The 21,943-nt window shown below is 34.5% G+C and overlaps 1 protein-coding gene and 1 long non-coding RNA gene across 3 annotated transcripts in view; one reads left to right on the top strand and one right to left on the bottom strand.

Annotated features, from left to right (window-relative positions):
* The window catches only part of LOC138703792 (alanine--glyoxylate aminotransferase 2, mitochondrial), a 54,859-nt gene extending 51,221 nt beyond the window's left edge, over nt 1-3,638 (top strand). For both annotated transcript variants that reach the window (XM_069831976.1, XM_069831977.1), the window contains exons 9-10: nt 96-344; nt 3,183-3,638. In XM_069831976.1, coding sequence (XP_069688077.1) covers nt 96-344; nt 3,183-3,302 — 369 coding nt within the window. In that variant the 3' untranslated portion in view covers nt 3,303-3,638. The remainder of the gene's footprint in view (nt 1-95; nt 345-3,182) is intronic.
* Nucleotides 3,639-8,062: 4,424 nt separating this feature from the next.
* Nucleotides 8,063-21,879, bottom strand: LOC138703793 (uncharacterized). Its single transcript, XR_011333265.1, has 2 exons — nt 9,961-21,879; nt 8,063-9,927 (listed from the first exon to the last, which is right to left on the bottom strand). It is a non-coding gene; the product is annotated as an uncharacterized lncRNA (long non-coding RNA).
* Nucleotides 21,880-21,943: the final 64 nt, after the last annotated feature.

Here is a 21,943-nt window from a genome sequence, read left to right as displayed (position 1 = left end):
AAAATTTTTATTTTTAGGTATGCAGTGGTTATAAAAATGTTTTTCTCCCTTTTGTAGTAATGATATAGGAAAAATTAATGCGTGATGTTTTTCAGGTAATCGAAGAGGAAAAGATGCAGGAAAATGCACATATGGTTGGAACATACTTTCTTAAGAAGCTATCAGCTTTGAGAGATCAGTTTGATTGTGTCGGGGATGTAAGAGGAAAGGGACTAATGATTGGAGTTGAGATGGTTACTGATAGTGAAACAAGAGAACCTCTCCCAGCCAAACAGTTTGTGGATATCTGGGAAGAGTGTAAAAATATGGGCGTCCTTCTTGGTAGGGGAGGGATGTTCGGAAATGTAAGTATTATTTAAAAATAGCAACCATTATGTTCCAGTTTTTAATTTCTATTAAAGTGATATTTTCATTCACACTACAACATAGCGAACCTTCACTCGTTCAGAATTTACAATGCTTCTGATCTACTATTTAGCTTCAAATGGATAGTATACTGTACAGAAACTTCTATTTTGTTTTCGATTTCATACTGGCACTTGTTCATGAATATGCATGCCAGTATATTTATGAATACTATATTACATATCACATATTAAAATGTGTCTTAGTGAAACTTACAGCAGAATCCGTATAGACCAGTTTCTAGCCGATGCTTTTCCAATTCACTGCGGGCTAAAGCAGGGAGATGCACTATCACCTTTACTTTTTAACTTTGCTCTAGAGTATGCCATTAGGAAAGTCCAGGATAACAGAGAGGGTTTGGAATTGAACGGGTTACATCGGCTACTTGTCTATTCCGATGACGTGAATGTGTTAGGAGAAAATCCACAAACAATTAGGGAAAACGCGGAAATTCTAGTTGAAGCAAGTAAAGCGATAGGGTTGGAAGTAAATCCCGAAAAGACTAAGTATATGATTATGACTCGTGACCAGAATATTCTACGAAATGGAACTATAAAAATTGGAGATTTATCCTTCGAAGAGGTGAAAAAATTCAAATATCTTGGAGCAACAGTAACAGATATAAATGACACTCGGGAGGAAATTAAACGCAGAATAAATATGGGAAATGCGTGTTATTATTTGGTTGAGAAGCTTTTGTCATCCAGTCTGCTGTCAAAAAATCTGAAAGTTAGAATTTATAAAACAGTTATATTACCGGTTGTTCTGTATGGTTGTGAAACTTGGACTCTCACTTTGAGAGAGGAACAGAGATTAAGGGTGTTTGAGAATAGGGTTCTTAGGAAAATATTTGGGGCTAAGAGGGATGAAGTTACAGGAGAATGGAGAAAGTTACACAACACAGAGCTGCATGCATTGTATTCTTCACCTGACATAATTAGGAACATTAAATCCAGACGTTTGAGATGGGCAGGACATGTAGCACATATGGGCGAATCCAGAAATGCATATAGTGTTAGTTGGAAGGCTGGAGGGAAAAAGACCTTTGGGGAGGCCGAGACGTAGGTGGGAAGATAATATTAAAATGGATTTGAGGGAGGTGGGATATGATGGTACAGACTGGATTAATCTTGCTCAGGATAGGGACCAATGGCAGGCTTATGTGAGGGCGGCAATGAACCTCCGGGTTCCTTAAAAGCCAGTAAGTAAGTACTATATTACTGCAAGGAAAGTTCAGGAAAACAGGGAGAGTTCAGAATTGAACGGGTTACATCAGCTGCTTGTTTATGCAGATGACGTGAATACGTTAGGAGAAAATACTGTACACAAACGATTACAGAAAACACGGGAATTTTACTTGAAGCAAGTAAAGAGATAGGTTTGGGAGTAAACCCCGAAAAAAACGAAGTCTCGTGACCAGAACATTGTACGAAATGGAAATATAAAAATTAGAAATTTATCCTTTGAAAAGATGGAAAAATTCAAATACTTGGAGCAACAGTAATAAATATAAATGATACTCGGGAGGAAATTAAACGCAGAATAAATAAGGGAAATGCCTGTTATTATTCGGTTGAGAAGCTTTTGTCATCCAGTCTGCTGTCAAAAAATCTGAAAGTTAGAATTTATAAAACAGTTATATTACCGGTTGTTCTGTATGGTTGTGAAACTTGGACTCTCACTTTGAGAGAGGAACAGAGGTTAAGGGTGTTCGAGAACAAGGTGCTTAGGAAAATATTTGGGGCTAAGAGGGATGAAGTTACAAGAGAATGGAGAAAGTTACACAACGCAGAACTGCATGCATTGTGTTCTTTACCTAACATAATGAGGAACATTAAATCCAGACATTTGAGATGGGTAGGGCATGTAGAGCGTATGGGTGTATCTAGAAATGCATATAGAGTGTTAGTTGGGAGGCTGGAGGGGGAAAAGACCTTTGGGGAGGCCGAGACGTAGATGGGAGGATAATATTAAAATAGATTTGAAGGAGGGGGGATATGGTAGAGACTGGATTAATCTTGCTCAGGATAGGGACCAATGGCGGGTTTATGTGACGGCGGCAATGAACCTCCGGGTTCCTTAAAAGCCATTTGTAAGTATGTAAGTTGTTGTTTTCTAATGCCAGGCGTTTTTAAGTTCCAACTCTTGGGTTCCCTCTAGTGGCCGCCCTCTGCAAGGAACGAAGTCGACACATGTGCTGAGGTGCACTTGTTACGAGTGACTAGTTGGCCGGGATCTGACGGAATAAGCGTCGTCTTAAATCACGAAGTGATTTACGCATATCATATATATTATTTTTATGTACCGAAGTACATATAATATTTCCATGCAGATATTCTGCGTCATCATACGATGAAAGAGTAATGGAACGGAGAAAAATTCTCTCCGGCGCCGGGATTTGAACTCGGGTTTTCAGCTCTATGTGCTGATGCTTTATCCACTAAGCGACACTGGATACCCACCCCGGCATCGGACAGAATCGTCTCAGTTTAAGTTCCAACTCTTGGGTTCCCTCTAGTGGCCGCCCTCTGCACTATGTCATAGATGTCTATGAACGTAGGACTGAAGTCCACACATGTGCTGAGGTGCACTCGTTATGAGTGACTAGTTGGCTGGGATCCATCTTTAAATTCAAGCATCATGACCTGGGACAGTTCTCTTGTTAGAAAAGAAGCAATCAATATTATTTGAACTTAATTACATAAGAATAATGTAACAACTTTTACTGCCATAAGTGTAAAGAATGAATAAATTGAAAGGAAACATTTTGTTTACAGGTTTTTCGACTGAAACCACCAATGTGTTTCACCAAAGAGGATGCTGATTTCACAGTGAACGTATTACAAGCAGCAATTGAGAAGCACATCGAAAAGCAGAATAAAACTGTTAAAATATGAGCAGCCTCACAGTTCTGTTGATGTACAAATTAGTCAACACTGGTATACAAATAATCATGCAGCCAAATTGGAAGATGACGCTCCATTCTGATACTGTATCCAAAGAGTCCCACAGTCCATAATGTCAGTGATTTCAGTTATGTCTTACTTAGTGACCGCACAAGTATTAAATCAGCAAGTATATAAAATGGCCTTTAATCTGATTTAAATCAAAATACTAACAGTTTCAAGAGCCATTAGGAAAGAATGAAATATCAAAATTCAGTATTTCAGTTATTGAACCAGTACCCACAAGACTACTATTAAAAGTTTATATGTAAATCAAGATCTAGACATCATAAAGACTTCCAAGAATCAATTTGGAACTGTTTTAATATTAAGACTAACTACCTCCATTACTTATTTTAAACTCCTGAGAGCTAACCTTGTCAGTTGAAGATAACTTAAAGCAATCTTGAAATTATGTACAGTAAAATCCCTCGTATCCGGCACCCAAATAACCGGCAATACCTAAACAACGGCACTTTTGACTGAGCCAAAAAAAAGAGTCATTCATGTGAGAGGGAAGAGTCGAAGATGTGAGTAGTTTTCATGCATCGCACATGCCGCATATTGTTTACTCTTTACATTGTTCACGCATGAAAACATAGACAGAAAACCCTGTTATGTCCCTGGAATAGATCAGGTAGCATCGGTAAGCTGTCACTTAGGCCTTGCAAACAATGCAGAGACGATAGCTTTAAATTTACTACTTGAACTCGCTCGTTTCGAAGGAGTGTTGGACGAGTCTAAATAGGAAAGTATGAAATTCTCTGTTACGCTGTAAAAGCTTCATTAGAGTGATAGTGATAGCTTCTGCCCCTATAGTGAGGCCCTTCGCAACATCCGTCACCATGCTGGCCGAGGCACTGAAGGAAGTAGGGTTTACAATCCATCAAGATTGCAGGGACTAGCCACACAAGGAAGTGTTCGGCGAATTGATATCATTGCCATTAAGAACAACTCGGCATACATTCTCGATCAGATTTGAGACACATGCAGATCAACCGCATGAGGTGGACAGTGAAAAGAAACGGATCTATGAACCAACAATCCCGTTCTATAAACATAAATATAGCCTGTCCCACATTGATGTAATAGGTCTGATGGTGGGAGCACGAGGTACCATACCCTCCTTCTTTGCCAACAAATGTAAAAACCTGGAGCTAACACACAGCATTGTGAAGGAAATAGCCATTAGTGCCTCAAAGGATCGGTTCAGATATTGAGAAATCATTTGTATGGGAGTGATAATGGAAATTTCAAGTTATCTTAACCGATGGCTGTTAATTAGTTTAGATATCAATCCCAATAAATCCGTACTATTATTTTTCTCGCGGTATATCTGATGATATTTTTTTTCCCTCTTTCTTAACTGTAAATGAGCACAAACGCTACTTAGGTGTAAATTTTTCTGATATTTTGTATATTCGATTCCCTAACCGTTTCAAATGTATATCATTTTACCTTTTAGGTGTGTTTCCAAATTATATGTAATACGCTTTGTTAAATCTGGCAACCTTTTCATAAGGGAAGCAAAATTTATTATTACTATAAACAAGCAGACATTAGAGATATGTTAAAGAGGTTCAAATCACCGAGCGCTACTTCTATTGTCTTCACAGTTGTGATCTTGGCTACACTGATCTTTATGTCACATGGCCACCTAAGGTTACAAAAACTTTTAGTATTTTTTAAGCTATTATGTACCGTAAAGTGGGGTGACTTTGAACGCTGAGGTGACTTTGAACAGTAAGTTAGCGACTTTCTAAATTAAATGCTGTACCGTACCCAATTGCGAAAAAACTGTTTAAATTGTCAATAAATTAGTTCAGTTTTTTCGCAATTGGGTACAGCATTTAATTTAGAAAGGCGCTAAATTGCTGTTCAAAGTCACCTCGGCGTTCAAAGTCACCCCACTTTACGGTACGAATATTACTGTATTACAATAATTATGAACTGATGAATGTACATTACCTATTCAGTACAAAAAATAAAAATAATACGTATTTCAAAACTTTATTTTTAAATATCTATACCAAAATTACTAAATTTCAACATGGAAAAAAATGTTTGTGCAGTACAATATGTCTTTACATAACCTATAAACTTATTTTCCAATTATCCGGCACTGCCTTTGTCCCACAGTTGCCGGATACGAGGAATTCTACTGTACATAGGAAAGCAATGAGACTTAACTTTTTCCAGCCCACGATATGTGCCTATATACAGAGTGAATCTTAAAATGTGGAACACAAGTCACCAACCTCATCATCATGATCATGAAAAATAATCAAATTGTTTCCTGAAAACCTCAATTAAACCTCACTTATGTATTATGTCTTAGTAAAATTCAATTATATATATATATATATATACACACACACACACACTCTCTTAAGGTACTTATCTACTCTTAGGAGAAACATTTGCAGTTTTTATCCACATTTTAAAACTCTATTATCCGTGATTACTTGACACATAATTAAACCTCTCAAATATTTTTGGGACGGCAAATTTTTAAAGTGAAAACTGAAATTTATTTGTTTGTCTGGTCCTTGGCCCACAGTTTTCATGTTAGAACAAAATTTCTTTCACTGTCTTACTTTTAAAAAAGCACAGAATAAGATGTGAAAACAGTTTTACCCTATCTTATCCTATTAAGGAAAAATGTAATTTTATTTTTTGACAATTTCAAACATAAAAATAAAAATTTAAGATCTTGGAGTTTTAAAGTAATTTTCATAAGCACTAGAATACTGTCTGTAATTTGGCACTTAGCTACTTTAATCAGCTTCATTTTGGTGCAAGAATGATGAAAATATCTCAATTCTAATTGCACTTTGTGTTAACAGTATTATAAAATGCTGTAAAACTGATCATGGAAAAATCATCTACATCCTGAGGGTATGAAAAACTATAAAACCAAACACACAGCTTCCTGACTGTATGAAAAATAATACAGTCAAACTCTACCGCCAAATTCGAATTGTTATTACACGAAAAATATATGAAATTGACAAAATGTGACAGGTTAACACTTGCAGAACTGCAAAGAAAGGGTGCTTCTGATCATTAAAAACTTAGCTAATTAATTAACCAAACATCATAGAGACAAAACTGACATATTTTTGAAAACTACAAAGTTCAAGCTTTCAGATGACATAAAAATAAAATCATTTTAAGGAAAATTAAAAGTAGGTGAGTACTTTAATTTAACTTAATTTTCCTACTCCAGTTTCTTGTTTTACTTAGAAGTGATTTGTGAAAAATACATCAGAATCAATAAAACAAATTATCCAACGTATCAATTGAAGTTAGTGACATTAATAGTAACCAAGTGCCTAGGTTATGTATGTATTTTAGTACAAATACATACGCAATGTAAGTAATTCAACTAAGTACAACGTTATATTAAGCTGAACTGTGCATCAGTCTCAGTAAATATCGACATTCCAAATACGGCATTTTCTCTTTTTCATTCGCCATACTTCCTATTTCGATTACATTTCTAACATAAAATACATGTTTAATGTTTTCTTAACACTCTCTCATTTAGACTGATACATATTTCTAAACCACTGATATCATGTTGTTGTACACGATATAATGATGTAGAAAGCTTCTTTTGAATGTGCAATTTCATCTTGGAATTAGCTATTTTATATTTGTTACATAAAATTAATGGCCGGTTTTTTCAAGTATTGTTAGAAAATTTAACGACTGTTAAACTCTAAACAGTTTGTTAATTAATAAAATTGTATGTTTTCAACACCAGTTTGGTTTAACAGATTGTTAACAGTTTGTTAATTTTAAATGTAGGATTTCGGGCAGTTAACTCGTTTAACAGTTAGTTAAATATGGCCGATGTCTCCACAGCTGTTCGAACAGAGGTTGCGAAATTAATATTTTGTCTCTCTCTGTAGGGAATGTTTAGCATATGACTTAACATAACATTTAAAAAATACTTTGGACTGTTTAAATACATCAGTGTTATTTTATTTATTTCGTATTTCGTATCCATAATAGCAATGAGGAAATATAACCTTACTTTGTAATTATTATTCAGCACGTCACCTACAACTTTCATTTGTCAACTGTTTGTTTATGGAGCATGGCCTACTATAACAGGTTGTCATTTTATGCAAGTTTCATGACTCACTCTATAATATAGAATTTAAAGATTAATTTTAGCCAATCAAAAATTGTCTTACATGTGTAGCATGTTGTTGAGTAGTTAAAATAGTGCTAACAGACGTTATAGTTAAGTGTTGGTTATCTTAAACAAAATTATGTTGAACAAATGGAAAATACATTAACAAAGCGTTAAAAATAAATAGACTGTTAATTTAACATTCGTTAAGCAAAATTAAACATTACTTGGACAAACTGGCCATAAGACTGGCTTATTCCCGTGATGTTTAGGGTACATACAATGTCTATCATTATATTTTCAAGCTAATATTGTTTTAGTTACAAATCACAATTTCTGGAAGCTAAGCACTGGACGTAAATTTCTTCTTCAACATGACATATTTCTGGTAAATTGTTCATTATAACAATATAATTAATAGGCTTTACATTTAAAACAATATCTGAATAGTCTTAGATAACATAACAAAAAAAAAAACGACAAGTTATTAAAAAAATATATACAACCTTGCAAGGATAAAGGACATCAGTGTAAGAATAAGGGTTTATATATAATATTTTACACAAGATTTATATCAAATTATATTGTTTTTATTGCTTTTACATTATTTTATAATGTATTTTTGTATTGCACAACTTATTATAACTCAGAAATAAGATTGGCCCGGTTTCTTCAACCTTTGTTAAAATGCACCTAACATAGCGTTAATTAACTGTAAGTTAAAGGTATGAATTGCTGTTAAAAATATTGCGTTTCTTCAACTTTACAATTCACATTTTAACATTCTGTTTGTTAACTCTCTGTTATGACCAGAGATTCTAGAGTTTAACCATAATCTATAACCAAGTATAGGCTCACTTCTGTTTTCTGAACTCTGACAATTGCGATTCTCGCTTGTTTCCATTGTTTGATTCAGAGAGGATAGAAGTCTTTCTATTCTCTTAGGTTTGATTTCTGCTTCTTTCCTCGTCTGTATCACAATAGCGTGGAGCGGCGTATTGGTGTTGCTGTTATGAAATGGAAAATACTGGAACAAAAAGAAATCGTGAGACTAATTTCTCTTCATTCGAAAGAAACCTTCTGCTGGAAATTATTTCGCAGTATAAACCAATTAATGAGAATAAACAAACAAACGGATCTAAGTTGAAAGCGAAAAGTGAGGCTTGGCAGAAAATAACTATATCTTTGTATGAACTTCTGGTCTGTCAAATCACAGAAATCATCCCCTCTGTTTATGTATTCATGGATATCATTTTCTAAACAATCCAGATATATAAGTTCAGCATCTAATGCACTAGCCATATTGGATACTTCTATGCTAACAGAGAGTTAAATGATTTAACTGCATGAAATTGGGCAGTTAAATTAACACAGGTTTTAACAGCCTGTTAGTACTAGCAGTAGTTGAAAAAATGCTTCAACTGTTAAGTTTACAGTTAAAATGGAATAACACACTGTTATAATTTAACAAAGGTTGAAGAAACTGGTTCAGTAATTGAATGATTTTAAATCAATTACATAATGTAATATGGAATATGTGTTACCATGAAGTGCCAAAATGCTATTGTGAGACTGCTAAGCTAAGAAATAGGAACTCTAATATTGTCATTATAAGCAAATTGCCTATCAAGTTTTATAAAACTCACATATCTTGCTAAAATATTATTAGGCTAGTGAATAACCCATTGTTATCAAGTATAAGCAAATTACCTATTCATGAGTGTGTAAAATCAGTATGTTCTAGCAATGATGTGAGAATGTATGACTGTCAAATATAAGCAAAGTCTCTAGCATATATTTTATAAAACATATTTTAACGATGTTTGTGCATAACTTTTTGTTCACGTAAAATTGTTATGTAATATTTCAATAAATAAAATAAATAATAGATATGTAAAAACTCACTGTCTATTAATCTTTGCATGATAAATGAGGCAAGCTTCCTAATTGGAGTCTGTGTTACAAAGGAGATTTCTGCGTAATGCAAAACATCACATTGTATCTTATTAAAAATTATGTATTTATTTATTTATTTTACTTTTACAAATGGTAGCATTTATTCTAATACATAAGTTGGATAAAAAGTTATGGCAACACTGCTGTCACGTGACGGTGCGTTCGAGAGCTGCCAGCTGTATGGACATGAACAAGGACTGCTAGATGAGTTAGTGCAGCCAGCAGCGACAGTACTCTGTCAATCTACTGCAGTGTGTAGAAAGTTGACTTTCATAGGAATAGTGCGAGCGCCCTAAGACCACGTTTACAAAACTAGAGCAACATTCCTGGATCAAAATTGAAGTGACACGAGGTCGTAGTGCACAAGAATGTTTTCAGGAACTGCGTGAAGCATGCGCCGATGCAGTGTTCTCATATCACACAGTGGCACGATGGGTTAAAGTGTTCTGGGAAGGCAGGGATGCCGTTCAGGACAACCTCTGTACGGAACGACACCACGTGGAGAACAACACAGTTCAACTCCTTGCTTCCCTGTTGGATGCTGATCGCCGATGGACTTCGCATGAGTTAGCAGCGGAAGTCGGAGTATGTCACAAAACTGTGCTCCATATCCTGCAAGACATTCTGGGTTACCGCAAAATTACAGGGCGTTGGATACCCCATGAAATTTCCGAGGTTTAACAATGGCACCGCTATGCAGTCGCACAGGCCTTGTTGGACCGGTACCAAAGGAAAGATGACGACTTTCTTGGACGAATCGTCGCTATGGACGAAACCTGGGCTCGCTCATACAAACCAATCAAACTTGAAACGTCAATCAAATGAATGGAAGCACCCAGCTTCGTCTCGTCCGAAGAAAGTGCGCCCTACACAAAGTGCTGTGAAGGTGATGTTCATTGTGGCGTATGGCATTGATGGGGTAATACTGCACCATGCTGCACCTCCAAGGCTGACGGCAAATGCTGACTACTACTGCAGGTTCCTGCAGCATCACCTTCGTCCAGCCCTCAGGAGAAAACGACGATACTTGGTGGTACAGAACCCCGTCATTCTTCATGACAATGCAAGGAGTCACACCGCTGCTGCTGTCAAGGACCTCTTGCGCCGCTGACAATAGGAGATTCTGGAACATCCACCGTACTCACCCGATATGAGTCCATGTGATTACGATCTTTTCACCAAAGTGAAAGAAATACTGAGAGGACCCGGTACTATACCAGAGATGAACTTATCCATGCTATAAGGTGGTCAATATGGAACATCAACAAAGTTGGACGTGCTGATGGTGTACGATGCCTTCCAAACATTTGGCAAAAGGTAATAAATAAGGGGGGCGACTATATAGAAGTTACGTAAATGTTGTACCCCTGTGAATAATGTCATGTCAGAAATATCGAACTGTTGCCATTACTTTTTATCCAGCCCTAGTAAAAAAAATCTTTATATTTACGTGGGAGGAAGACCTGACTGCTTTCATATCGTCTCACTGTGCACAGTTCACTCCCCTATTGTCCCCCACGAACTAATTGTGTTCAATATGATCCATCTACATCATGCTAGCACTTCAAACTATTCTTATGTGCAACAAGACCTCATTAATCTGCTTGCCTCATTGTACAGACGATAAATTAGTAAGACTTCTCACTGAATTCAAATCACAATAGTAAATAAAGATAAAAGTTTGTGTAGCCCTCCTGCAATACATTATATTGCATTGCATTTCAGTTTCTTCAGAATACATTCAAGGTCAACTTATAAGTGAAAATACAGCGTCAAATATATCTTAAAATAATTATTTTACCTGCATTTCTTTGCTGAAAAAAATTCTTCACGATAACCAAATTAATGTCAAATGTTAAGCTTTCATAACAATCAATTCCTTTAAAAATGTATTAAGCCAAACGTAAGAATTTATCTGCATACTGTTGAAATAGCTTTGCCTGCAGTATATACAACTAGGGTTGCCAATCTTCCTAATTTTTTCGGGAAATCCCGATATTTCATATTTGTTTTCCTTTCTCCATCTTGTACAACACCAGGATGCCCCCGCCCCAGATATACATCCAGTAAAATATTTTAATATTATTGAGGGGATGCCAGTTAAAGTTTACAATCAATGATAAAATTTGTTGGTGCAAATACAAGCAAGATTTTGAATAAACTATTATCTCAGTAACATCACAAAATTTTAATGAATTATTTTGATCTTCTATCAAAACATGCTGAATTATTTTGGGAAATACAGGGACATCATTTTATTTTTACTAACATTTTCTATATACCTTCGGATCAACGATTGAAAACTGGAAACACCATTTGCTACCCCTTTCCACGATTGGAGTTCGATGATACTGGCGTAATATACAAATAAATCACTTTACTAGGTATAGGAGGAAAGAAAAGTAGTTCATCCATTTACGTAAACTAGGAAATATCACGCTTTTGAGTTTGATAATTTTCATTGGGTTTTTGTTGATTCAAAATACAGTACAGTATTAACAATGAGTGTTTTTTACTCACGAACTGAGCTGTTCATGCAGATGTATTCATTATGGAGTGTATATTATACTGTCTACAGCACATTAGTGTATGATATAGAGAATGAAGTTAAATTGAAAAATAATCATAATATGGATATTATCATTTTGAAAATGGTGGCCGTTCATTTCGATATAGGCTTCAGTTCTAATGTGCATATTATCGCACTATAGACTATTGTGCCTAATTCTAATTACCAGATTCGTACTTCGTATCAGTAACTCAAGTTGAAATAATTCTGTACCTACTCTATAAAAGAGTACCTTACGTACTGTAAATTCAATCTTCACTTCTGCCAGATCCGAAAAGATAAAATTACTCAGACATACTATCTACTATCCATCCAAGTGGTTATGTCGCAGGGTCGTAGAAAGGGAGAAAATCACGTGACAGTTAATTACTTAACGAGGCCCTTTTATTTAAGTTATTTTAAACAATTGGTATAGGTATAATATTACGTAGACGTCCAATTCCTAACAGAAATTAATGTTCTCAGAAAAGAGCTAAGACAGCCCAGCCACTAGTGAATAGAACAGAGGCGAACAGAAGCAGGTGGGGGAAACCAGGATGCGACAGTACCTGTGCGAAAATGATTCAATATTGAAAGCTCTTTCGTCACCGGAAAATGTAAACATATTTTTGTTACGTACTGTTTACTATGACCGCAAGGCTACTATGACTGTATATGCGATCTTGGTTCTGTGTGGAGGACAGTTGAACTTCATTAGTAGAAGGGGTGGGAGTTAAGTACATTAAAAAAACTCAGGTACAATAAAAATTGAAGCAAAAATAAAATGATGTCCCTGTATTTTGATATTGATGGAAGAGCTTTGAAAAAAAAGCTTCAAAATTCTTAGAGCAATCTTTAATGCATTTTGATGACCTGAAATATGCAGCTGAGATGTTCAAAATTAGGGATTGATGAAATGCATGAAGAATTTTATGCATTGAGATGGTACTCATATGGGTATAAATGTTAAAACTTGAAAAATCTCAGGATATGAAAAATATTTCAAGACTAATATCTTTTGTTTTTAGTAACCCTGGGTCCAAAGCTCTTGTGGAAAGAGTATTCTCCTGAATAAATGTTAAATGGACAGACTATAGAAAGAGATGCACAATAGAATAATTACTCAATCTGAGGTTCAGAACACTATTGATTTTGACATGAGTCGCAAAAAAATTTTTCAGACACATTCGAGATAAAAAATTCCTGAAGAAGACTCAATCTATGGACAAATATTAAATACATTTGTCACATAATATGGATTGATAGTATGGTTTAATTTTATTTATTTATTTTTTTTTCAAAATTAATTTATCATAAGCCAGAAATATTATCTCATCTGCCCATATAATTTTGCAAAGTTCGAGTAGTTTCGTTGTCAAAAAATGTTATGTCTAAAAGTTTTCCAGCACTTGGCAACCCTGCACATAACACAAAATAAAACATCAGTACCCAACAGTAAACAAAATAGTAGTAATTGTAAATGATATCAGTATACAATATATTTCAATGTAAGGTATAACAACATAAATAACAAAAATGCTAAATCATAGCACAGTAACAGATTAGTGTTACCACTCTCATAACATCACAATATAAGTGACTGAAGCACATATATGGTTATATCACCATTTTGTTCATAAAATTGTGGATTAAATCTCTCACCAACCACTCGCTATTTTGTACTATTTCGGAATAGCCTACATGCTAGGTTAGTTAATTAGGTAGCTAATATAAATACCATACAATCAGTCCAGTGTAAGTTTACGATTTTTTCTGAACACCAGTCGTCAGTTACATACATGCTCTATTTTCGGAACCTGGTGGAGGTCCATTAGTGTTACAATAAAATCGTTTCACTTACAAGCAAACATTCTAATGGGGGCAGATAAAAAAAGTTAATTTTTTTCTTTCACCATGTTAATAACATCAAAAGAAGTGATTATACAAATTTTGGCCACTCGACCGCAATTACGAGGGCTGTAAAAAAAATAAGTTTGCCAGGGGCCGTTAACAGAAAGAAAACACAATTTCATTGAAAAAATTCATTAGAACAGACACAGCAATATTGTTGAACCATTTTTCAACATATTCCCCACTGGAATCGAGACATTTGTCATATCATGGGATCGACAGAGAAGTGCAAACAGCTGTCAAACGCTGGTTCCGATCCCAGGCGGCTGACTTCTACAACACAAGGATACAAAAATTGATCCCATGGTATGACAAATGTCTCAATTCCAGTGGAAGATATGTTGAAAAATAGCGCAACAATTGCTGTATCTGTTTCAATAAATCTCTCTATGTAATTGTGTTTTTTTCACTTTCTGGACGGCCTCGTAATTGCGGTCAAGTGGCCAAAATTTGTATAAGCATTTCTTTTGACATTATTAACATGGTGGAAGAAAAAAAATTACCGGTAACTTTTTTATCTGCCCCCATCAGAATGTTTGGTTGTTAGACATTCTTTCAGAAAGATTACTACATTGACTTCTGACTTTAACCATCCATTGTATTTAGTGTTTAAAAGAGAATTGATAGAAAAACTAACTATTATCTGTTCGTGTCAATTATAGAAGCCTTGGATAATTTTCATGCAGAATGTTGCTAAATCTGTTCTTAATTTATCTTTTTTAATGCACTGTATATGCATACACACATCAGGTAAGATTCCACCGCCTTCTTTATATAAAGTTATGCAACCCCATACTCTGTAAATACTCACCCATAAAATCTCAAATGAAAAAGATATTCTATCTGAGTTAAGACGCGCAGCCAATAATAGTAAAGTTACGGGTTCGAGTCTCACCATTCATGTTGTTTTAATAGACGTCTTTTAATGTAAGAACCACGGAATTTTTGACATATTAATTTATTCGTCGTTAATTCTATATCATTTTACAATACTCCAGGAACTTTGGCTCTCTTATAAATTTCAGGTGTGATTGGATTAATTAAAATGAAAAAAACAACGAAGCATACAAAGGCACACAGAGAGTGAAATACTGTACATTTACAAGAACAATCACTGGTCCATCGCTGTACTGTAATGTTAGCATGTTTGACCGTGAAACAAGCGGGTTCAAATGCTGGTTGGATAAGTTAAGGCTGGTTCACAATAAACCGGGAACAAGAACCAGAATGAAAACGAGAAGCAGAGGACGTGAATATGAAAATTTTTGATTCACAATAAACACAGGTTAACCAACTTCGAAATTTCAACTGAAACATTTCATTATAGGTACGGTACTATAAATATGCCAATGCATCTTTATTAACACAACCTATTTTAAGTCTACCATAACGAAAAATAATTAGAGAAGAAACATTTGTAATAGAAAAAAATGAACACAACAGTAATTATTGAATTGAAGCATGAATATGTAGTGTGTAATACAACCAATACAGTAATAAAATATGATTCACTTACGATCGGTGTTCAAAGATGCAGCTATTGAAAGCCACGTATTCTCCTTCATTTTCTCATCTTTATATGAGGCGCGCCGCTTATCGTAAACGTGAGGATTTTCCTCAACACTCAATATTAGAATCTCATCAAATAAAACTTGCTCCATGATGCACAGCACAGAACAAAATAATGCATAGGTTATGTCACGGTCTTCTTGCTACAAAATGTACGACGACAAAATAGCTTTTAGACGGCAATAGAATGAATCTAGTGGGCTGTGATCGGAAACGTGAATGCCAAAGTTGAAACTTGGCCAAATCTCTGTTCCCGATCCCGGGCTCCGGCAAGCTTTTCGTTAATTGTGAATGCTCACATTTAAATGTACACATTTTAACAATTTTATCATTTTCGTTCCGATTCTCGTTTCCGGTTTATTGTGAACCAGCCTTTACCTGGTTGAGGTTTTTTCCAGGGCTTTCCCTCGACTCATTAAGAACAAATGCTGAACCCTGGACTCATTTCGCGACATTATCACCTTCATTTCACTTAGGCACTAGATAACTATCGCAGTTGATAAAGCGTCGTAAAATAAACAGATTTTAAAAAATTACTGACATCTGCAATTCCTTTAGGGTCAATACTTTGCGGTTTTTCTGGTGCAATATGCTGAAAAGGTGTCATAAATCCATTGCAGAACGAACCAGCAATTTGAACATATATTATGAAATAGTAGTACTTTCAACACCAACACCTTAAAATAAATAAATAAATAAAAATAAATAGATAAATAAACAGACATACAATATATTATTGAAATTTATCAATACCTTGCCTATCACAGGTTTCTTTAACTAGCATTTTTAAACCAAAGAAGAAAGTGTCTCATATCAAGTGTTGCTAATGTTCCTTGGTTACTGAATAAAATTCAGAGTTACCTATTTTTAGTAACAAAGACGCAAATAACATCCTAGAAATACAAGTCCTACTACACCTGGGCTATTCCATCTCAAATCGACCAAAATATAGAGGAAATTGACCTTGCAATTTTTAAATACAATGAAACTTTTCCTGTCCGTTGACAACTGTGATACAATGCTTTGTGCAAAGTTTGAGGCATCAGAACTTCATAGTGTTTAAATTAAAAATATTTAAATTTATCGTATTTTCATAAAATTAGCAACTTTAAACTGTTGTGGCTCCGAAACCATTTCACCCAATGATCAAAATCATGGTTTATTGTGATGTTGAGAAATTAAAGTTTATATTGACATGTAAACAGTTTTTCTTACTTTTTATGGAAATGGAGAAATTAAGATTTTTCTTCATTAAGACGCCTTTGCCCACGAAAAAATATTTTTAAAATATATGGTTAGATTCCGCTTTGAAAGTACAAATAAACACATATTTTTTACTGGTGCACCGTTGATAAGAAAGTATTGAAAATATCAAATAAAGAAAATAAATAGTACGCATGTGAAGTAACCAGCTGACTGTGAGGCGGGAGCTACCCTAGGCAAGCAAGGCCAGGAGACAAACACGTGATGTTTCGTCTAGTAGCGCATAGCTGGGGTAGCTTTATCACAAGTTTTCATAAACACAGGAGTAAAATTACGCCCAACGCTCGCTTATCTTCAGCTCTCGGCCAGTGCCTGTGGTACTGCGCCGTTCAACTCTAGGCGTGTGAAAATAATTATTTAATACCCTCGAAACTTATTGCCGAGCCACTAAGCAAACAATGCCGAATCCCTCTTAATAATCCAAGGATTTTTCTCAATATTTTTTACATTTTTACAAATGGGCAAAAAGCCTAAAAGTAAGTAAAATCAGATTATCTGTCTCTCTGTATACAATAAAAATAAGGATTACTTCTTATCATAACCTACCAAATGTCAGCTTCAAAATGAGCTCCCGTTCAATGTTCTGCAGTAAATTGTTCCAGAGTTCTGAGCGCTGAAAGAGGCTTGTTTTTATAAAATATGCTAAATTTGTCGCTCAATAGTACGAAAACCGTTTGACTTTCGATAGTATATTTTTGAAAATGCACTCTCCTTAGCACCTTGTATAAATAGGGAAAAAATTAGAGTATTAAAAAAATCCGAGGTTTTTTTACTGATCAATTTCATATGGAATAGCCCACCTGTTTATTTTTCCTGCATAACAAATCTGTGTGTGAAAAAATGTGTTGGTGACACTCATATGACGTATTTCATGGTGTGATTATGGCAGGAGACATCTAGCAAATCTGAGGGAAACCATAACATATGGAAATTATCAGCCGATGATGCAAGATGGCGATGTGAATACGAAAGTTTTCAGTGTGGAGGAGAGACTTGTGGCTTGTCTGGGTCCACAAGTGGTCACATACTAGAAAAACCATGTACATTCCCATTTTTGCAAATTAGCATTTTTGATTTATTTTCGTTAATTTTCAGATCCCAAGTTTTACAGAAACTATTAATTTCATCAATCGTCTTTTACAGCCCAATCACCAAAAATGCTCCAAAAGCACAATCATCTGCAAAAAGTAGTCCTGGAATAGGTATTTTAATCATATATAAAAAAGATTTTTGTGTCATTAATAACGATTAGAAATTTACATCACAAAACATAGCAAGTTCTTCTAAGTTTTCATTTAATTATTATAAATGCTAATAGTATCATGATCACAGAAAATCAATTATTTTATTCGTATTTTTTCTTTTATTTGTATTTTGTTTCATTTTCAATTACACGGGATGTAACCGCAGCTTTGTTACAAACTTTGAGCGATGGTAAAGGTTCAGTATGAACATTTTTCACATAGGAACCCATGTCCAGAAACATTCTGTTTGGTAGTCACAAACCTCGCCAAATAAAAACTCAAACATTTCATTATTTGATCATTATGCACTTTTAACTAAAGTATGTTGACTAAAAGAACAATTAAAATAATTTATATAAGAACTCATTATAATAAGTGTTCAAAAAATATTTCTCCAGCCTCAATACAGCATTACGATGCTTGAAGATGAAAGTTCCAACAACAAAGGGAATTATCTTAAATTACTGGGACTCCTCTCCAGACAAGAACAGTTTATATGTAATCATTTGCAGTGCTCTTCTGGCTTCAAAGGTACGCCAGCGAATAGGGATTATAAAGAATGGACACTTCGCGTCGGTACCTTTGATGTAGCCGGACCGATTTCAATGACCTTCAAGCCAGCTAGAGCGTGAGATTCTGCTTTCTCCCTAGAGTTGGCGCTGACATCACACCAGCTAGCAGTCGACACAGCGGAAATATAACACATATAATTAATACATCTAGGTACATTAAGTACTCAAATAAAATAAATTGGATCCATAAAATAATAAATCCGTCATTAACTGTAATGTCTAGGCTCTAGAGTTCCTTTATAATGAGAGTTGAGACGCTGACCCCAACAACAATTAAAATATGTAATGATTTGATAGCAGTGAAAATGGAAAAACAAAACTCTTATGAGAAGTAAAATCATATACCTATATTATATTATATACAAATATTAAACGAATTTGATACATAATTTTATAATATATTATATTATTTTATAATATAATTTATTATATCTGAAATATAAAAAAAAAATATTATTACTACTAGTTTGTCATTGAGAAATAAGGAAAAGCTGTTAACTTGAATTTATTTGAAGCAAAGCATTACTGGATTATGCAATAAGGTAGGCGATGTTTGGATCCTGTGTCTCAAATCTATACTCAATTATTATCTTAGCGTATGCTCGATTACACTAACCTCTAGCGCTTGAAAGTGGAACTAAACGCTGGCGCACAGAGAAACAAAACACAGGAAAATTCGCTCAGTGTCCATTCTTTATAATCCCTATTCGCTCGGTACGCCAAGTACAAATGACTGTACAAATGGAAACGCATTTTGGAGATGTTGAAAATATAAAATTTGTTGAATTGCCAGCTTAAAATAGCTTTGTGGGATATAAATTAAATTTCCCTGTGATGAAATTAAATAACCTTCTGTTCACATATCCATTTTTCAACAAAAAACGATTAGAAAATGAATTTTCAGGCACCACACAAGAGTCTTTGTACACAATTATGTGTAAATTTCATATTAATTAATAATTTTTTCCAAATCAGGTAAGAAATTTATGAAAGCATTTTCAAACATAACGGCACTTACCCAAAATACGTAAGCTATCGAAGAAACCTAGTTGCATTAAAGAGTATTATACATTGAACCTTCAAACCAAAATAATATATGTGCATAAATAAACAGACAATAGTAAATTATAATCACACTTTTGTCTCAATTTTATGTGCTATCTCACAAAATCACAAACTCTTAGATATTGATACTATGCATAATAGCAAAACCGAACTTTCACATAAAGTAACAAAATAATAAATCTGAATATAAAGCAATCATACTAGTTTGAAACTAAATATAACACAAGGTACGCCTGTAGAAGGATAAATATTGGCTTACCATATCCTTAATTCAGGGACTAGCATAACAGAAATGAAGTACAGTAACTACTTCAAACTATATACAATTTTTCCCTTTCCACTCTATTCGTTGCATTTGGAATTACTAACCTGAAAAAAATTAGACAACACAACTGTATATAATTCCATATTTCTTCTACTGAAATTTACAAAATGTTTGGAGATAAACGCTTCTTGTATGTCTGTACTGACACGTGATCTGTGACAAACCATCTCAGCAGTAATGGTGTCTGAATTACTAAATATACTTCAGGTTCACAATTAATGAATAATTACACCACCTTTCAGACTACATGGTAATAAATATTCTAAGTCAGACTGTAAGGGCACTTTGGAGAAAATATTATTCACAAAATAGTAATTTCTCAAAAATGACTCACACGGTCTAGTTCGCAACTTTTGATTCGCACAAGATACAGTAAAACCTCGATAAGACGCGCCCGCTTATTACGCTATCCCGTGTAATACGCTTTTTTTGTCCGGTCCCTGCACATTTCATATATAACGCCTTTATAAAATACCCCATTTGTTGTGCTCAAGTCCCGCATAATACGCTGTTTTTGTGGAATATTTTCGATGTAATTTTCAGCAATGTACTGTAACAGCAATGAAACATCTTTTTCATTGAACTCACTGGTGCCATTAACCTGAAAAGTATTGGTATTCGACCCTTTACCTGCACATTTAAACCTTCATACTTCATACCTTAGTATACCCCACTCTCTTGTTACGCTCTCTTATTCGACACTTTATCTGCGTGGTTAAAGCCTACAATACCTCACCCTCTTGCTAACCCTCTCTCTCAAACAGCATTCCTCACTCGGCCGTAATAAAATTTTGGAAATTTTTGCTGGACAGTTTGTTGTCCTTTAGTGTATTGAAGTGTCTGTGAATGTCATTACAATGAGTGTCAAATGAAAAGCGCTTTCTGTGTCGGAAAAATTGGAAAGCTTACGAAAGTACGATGAGAACAGTATTCTTACTCAGAAATAACTCTCTGATTCATTAGGAATCCCATTATCGATATTAAAAATGATAATAAAAAATCGCGACTCAATCACTACAGCTGCGACGTCGGGAGGATGTAATCGCAGAAACTGAAGTGTGGTAAACATGAGGACTTGGAGAACACGCACACGGCAAACAACTATAAATGGCATTTTTTTTTTTTCCAAAAGAATTAAGTACAGTACATATTGTAAATGTCTTTGACGTACAGTACAGTAATTACATAATGGAGTAATACTATATTACCTTTCATGAATCATGCATTTCAATAAAAAAAAATGCTAATAGATACTGTATATAAGTCAAAATTAGTATACCTGCCTAATATGCAGTCCGGGTTAATACGCGGTTTACACCCGGTCCCTTGAACAGCGTCTTATCGGGGTTTTACTGTATAATCTCAGTTAACATCTACATATACTACACTGAAAATAAATTAATGATTTCAGATTTTTGTGTTCTGTTGTTCAATGAAAAATGCACTCCTGCTCTAAAACTGAAATTTTCTAAAATGTGTATTACAAGACACTTTCAATATATATTTCATAGTTAAATAAATTACAAGAAATTTACGTAATTCAACGCAAATTACATGGTAGGATAATTTTTAATGGTGGTAGAAATATTTCTAGTCAGCCAAATGTTAAGAATAAATGTTAACAACGAAAACAGTTTTCATGAAGACTCAAATATAATATTGTGATTTGTTCGAGTTCTTTCAGAAACAAGTATAAAATAATATAATGAACGAGAAATTAATACAAATTTCCAGTACCTCAATTAAATTTTATGAAACACTCGTAAATACCAGCAAAGTTTAAACAGCTCCTGAATTTGCTATATATTAAATAAATCTATTATATTTTATTGTCATTGTAATAAATATTTGTGATTTTTATGTTAATATTTATTTCCTATAACTGATATAAAATGCATAGCCTATTGAAGTTTAAGAAGAGAGGATGGTATTTTTTTTAACTTTTTTTCCTATTTGGTGTAAAACATTAGTTTTTTGTATGAAGAGAGCTCATAGC

Source organism: Periplaneta americana, chromosome 7 (assembly GCF_040183065.1).
Source record: "Periplaneta americana isolate PAMFEO1 chromosome 7, P.americana_PAMFEO1_priV1, whole genome shotgun sequence".
Taxonomy (NCBI): domain Eukaryota; kingdom Metazoa; phylum Arthropoda; class Insecta; order Blattodea; family Blattidae; genus Periplaneta; species Periplaneta americana.
Note: the sequence above shows the minus strand (reverse complement) of the source record. Positions and strands in the feature narration are given on the sequence as shown.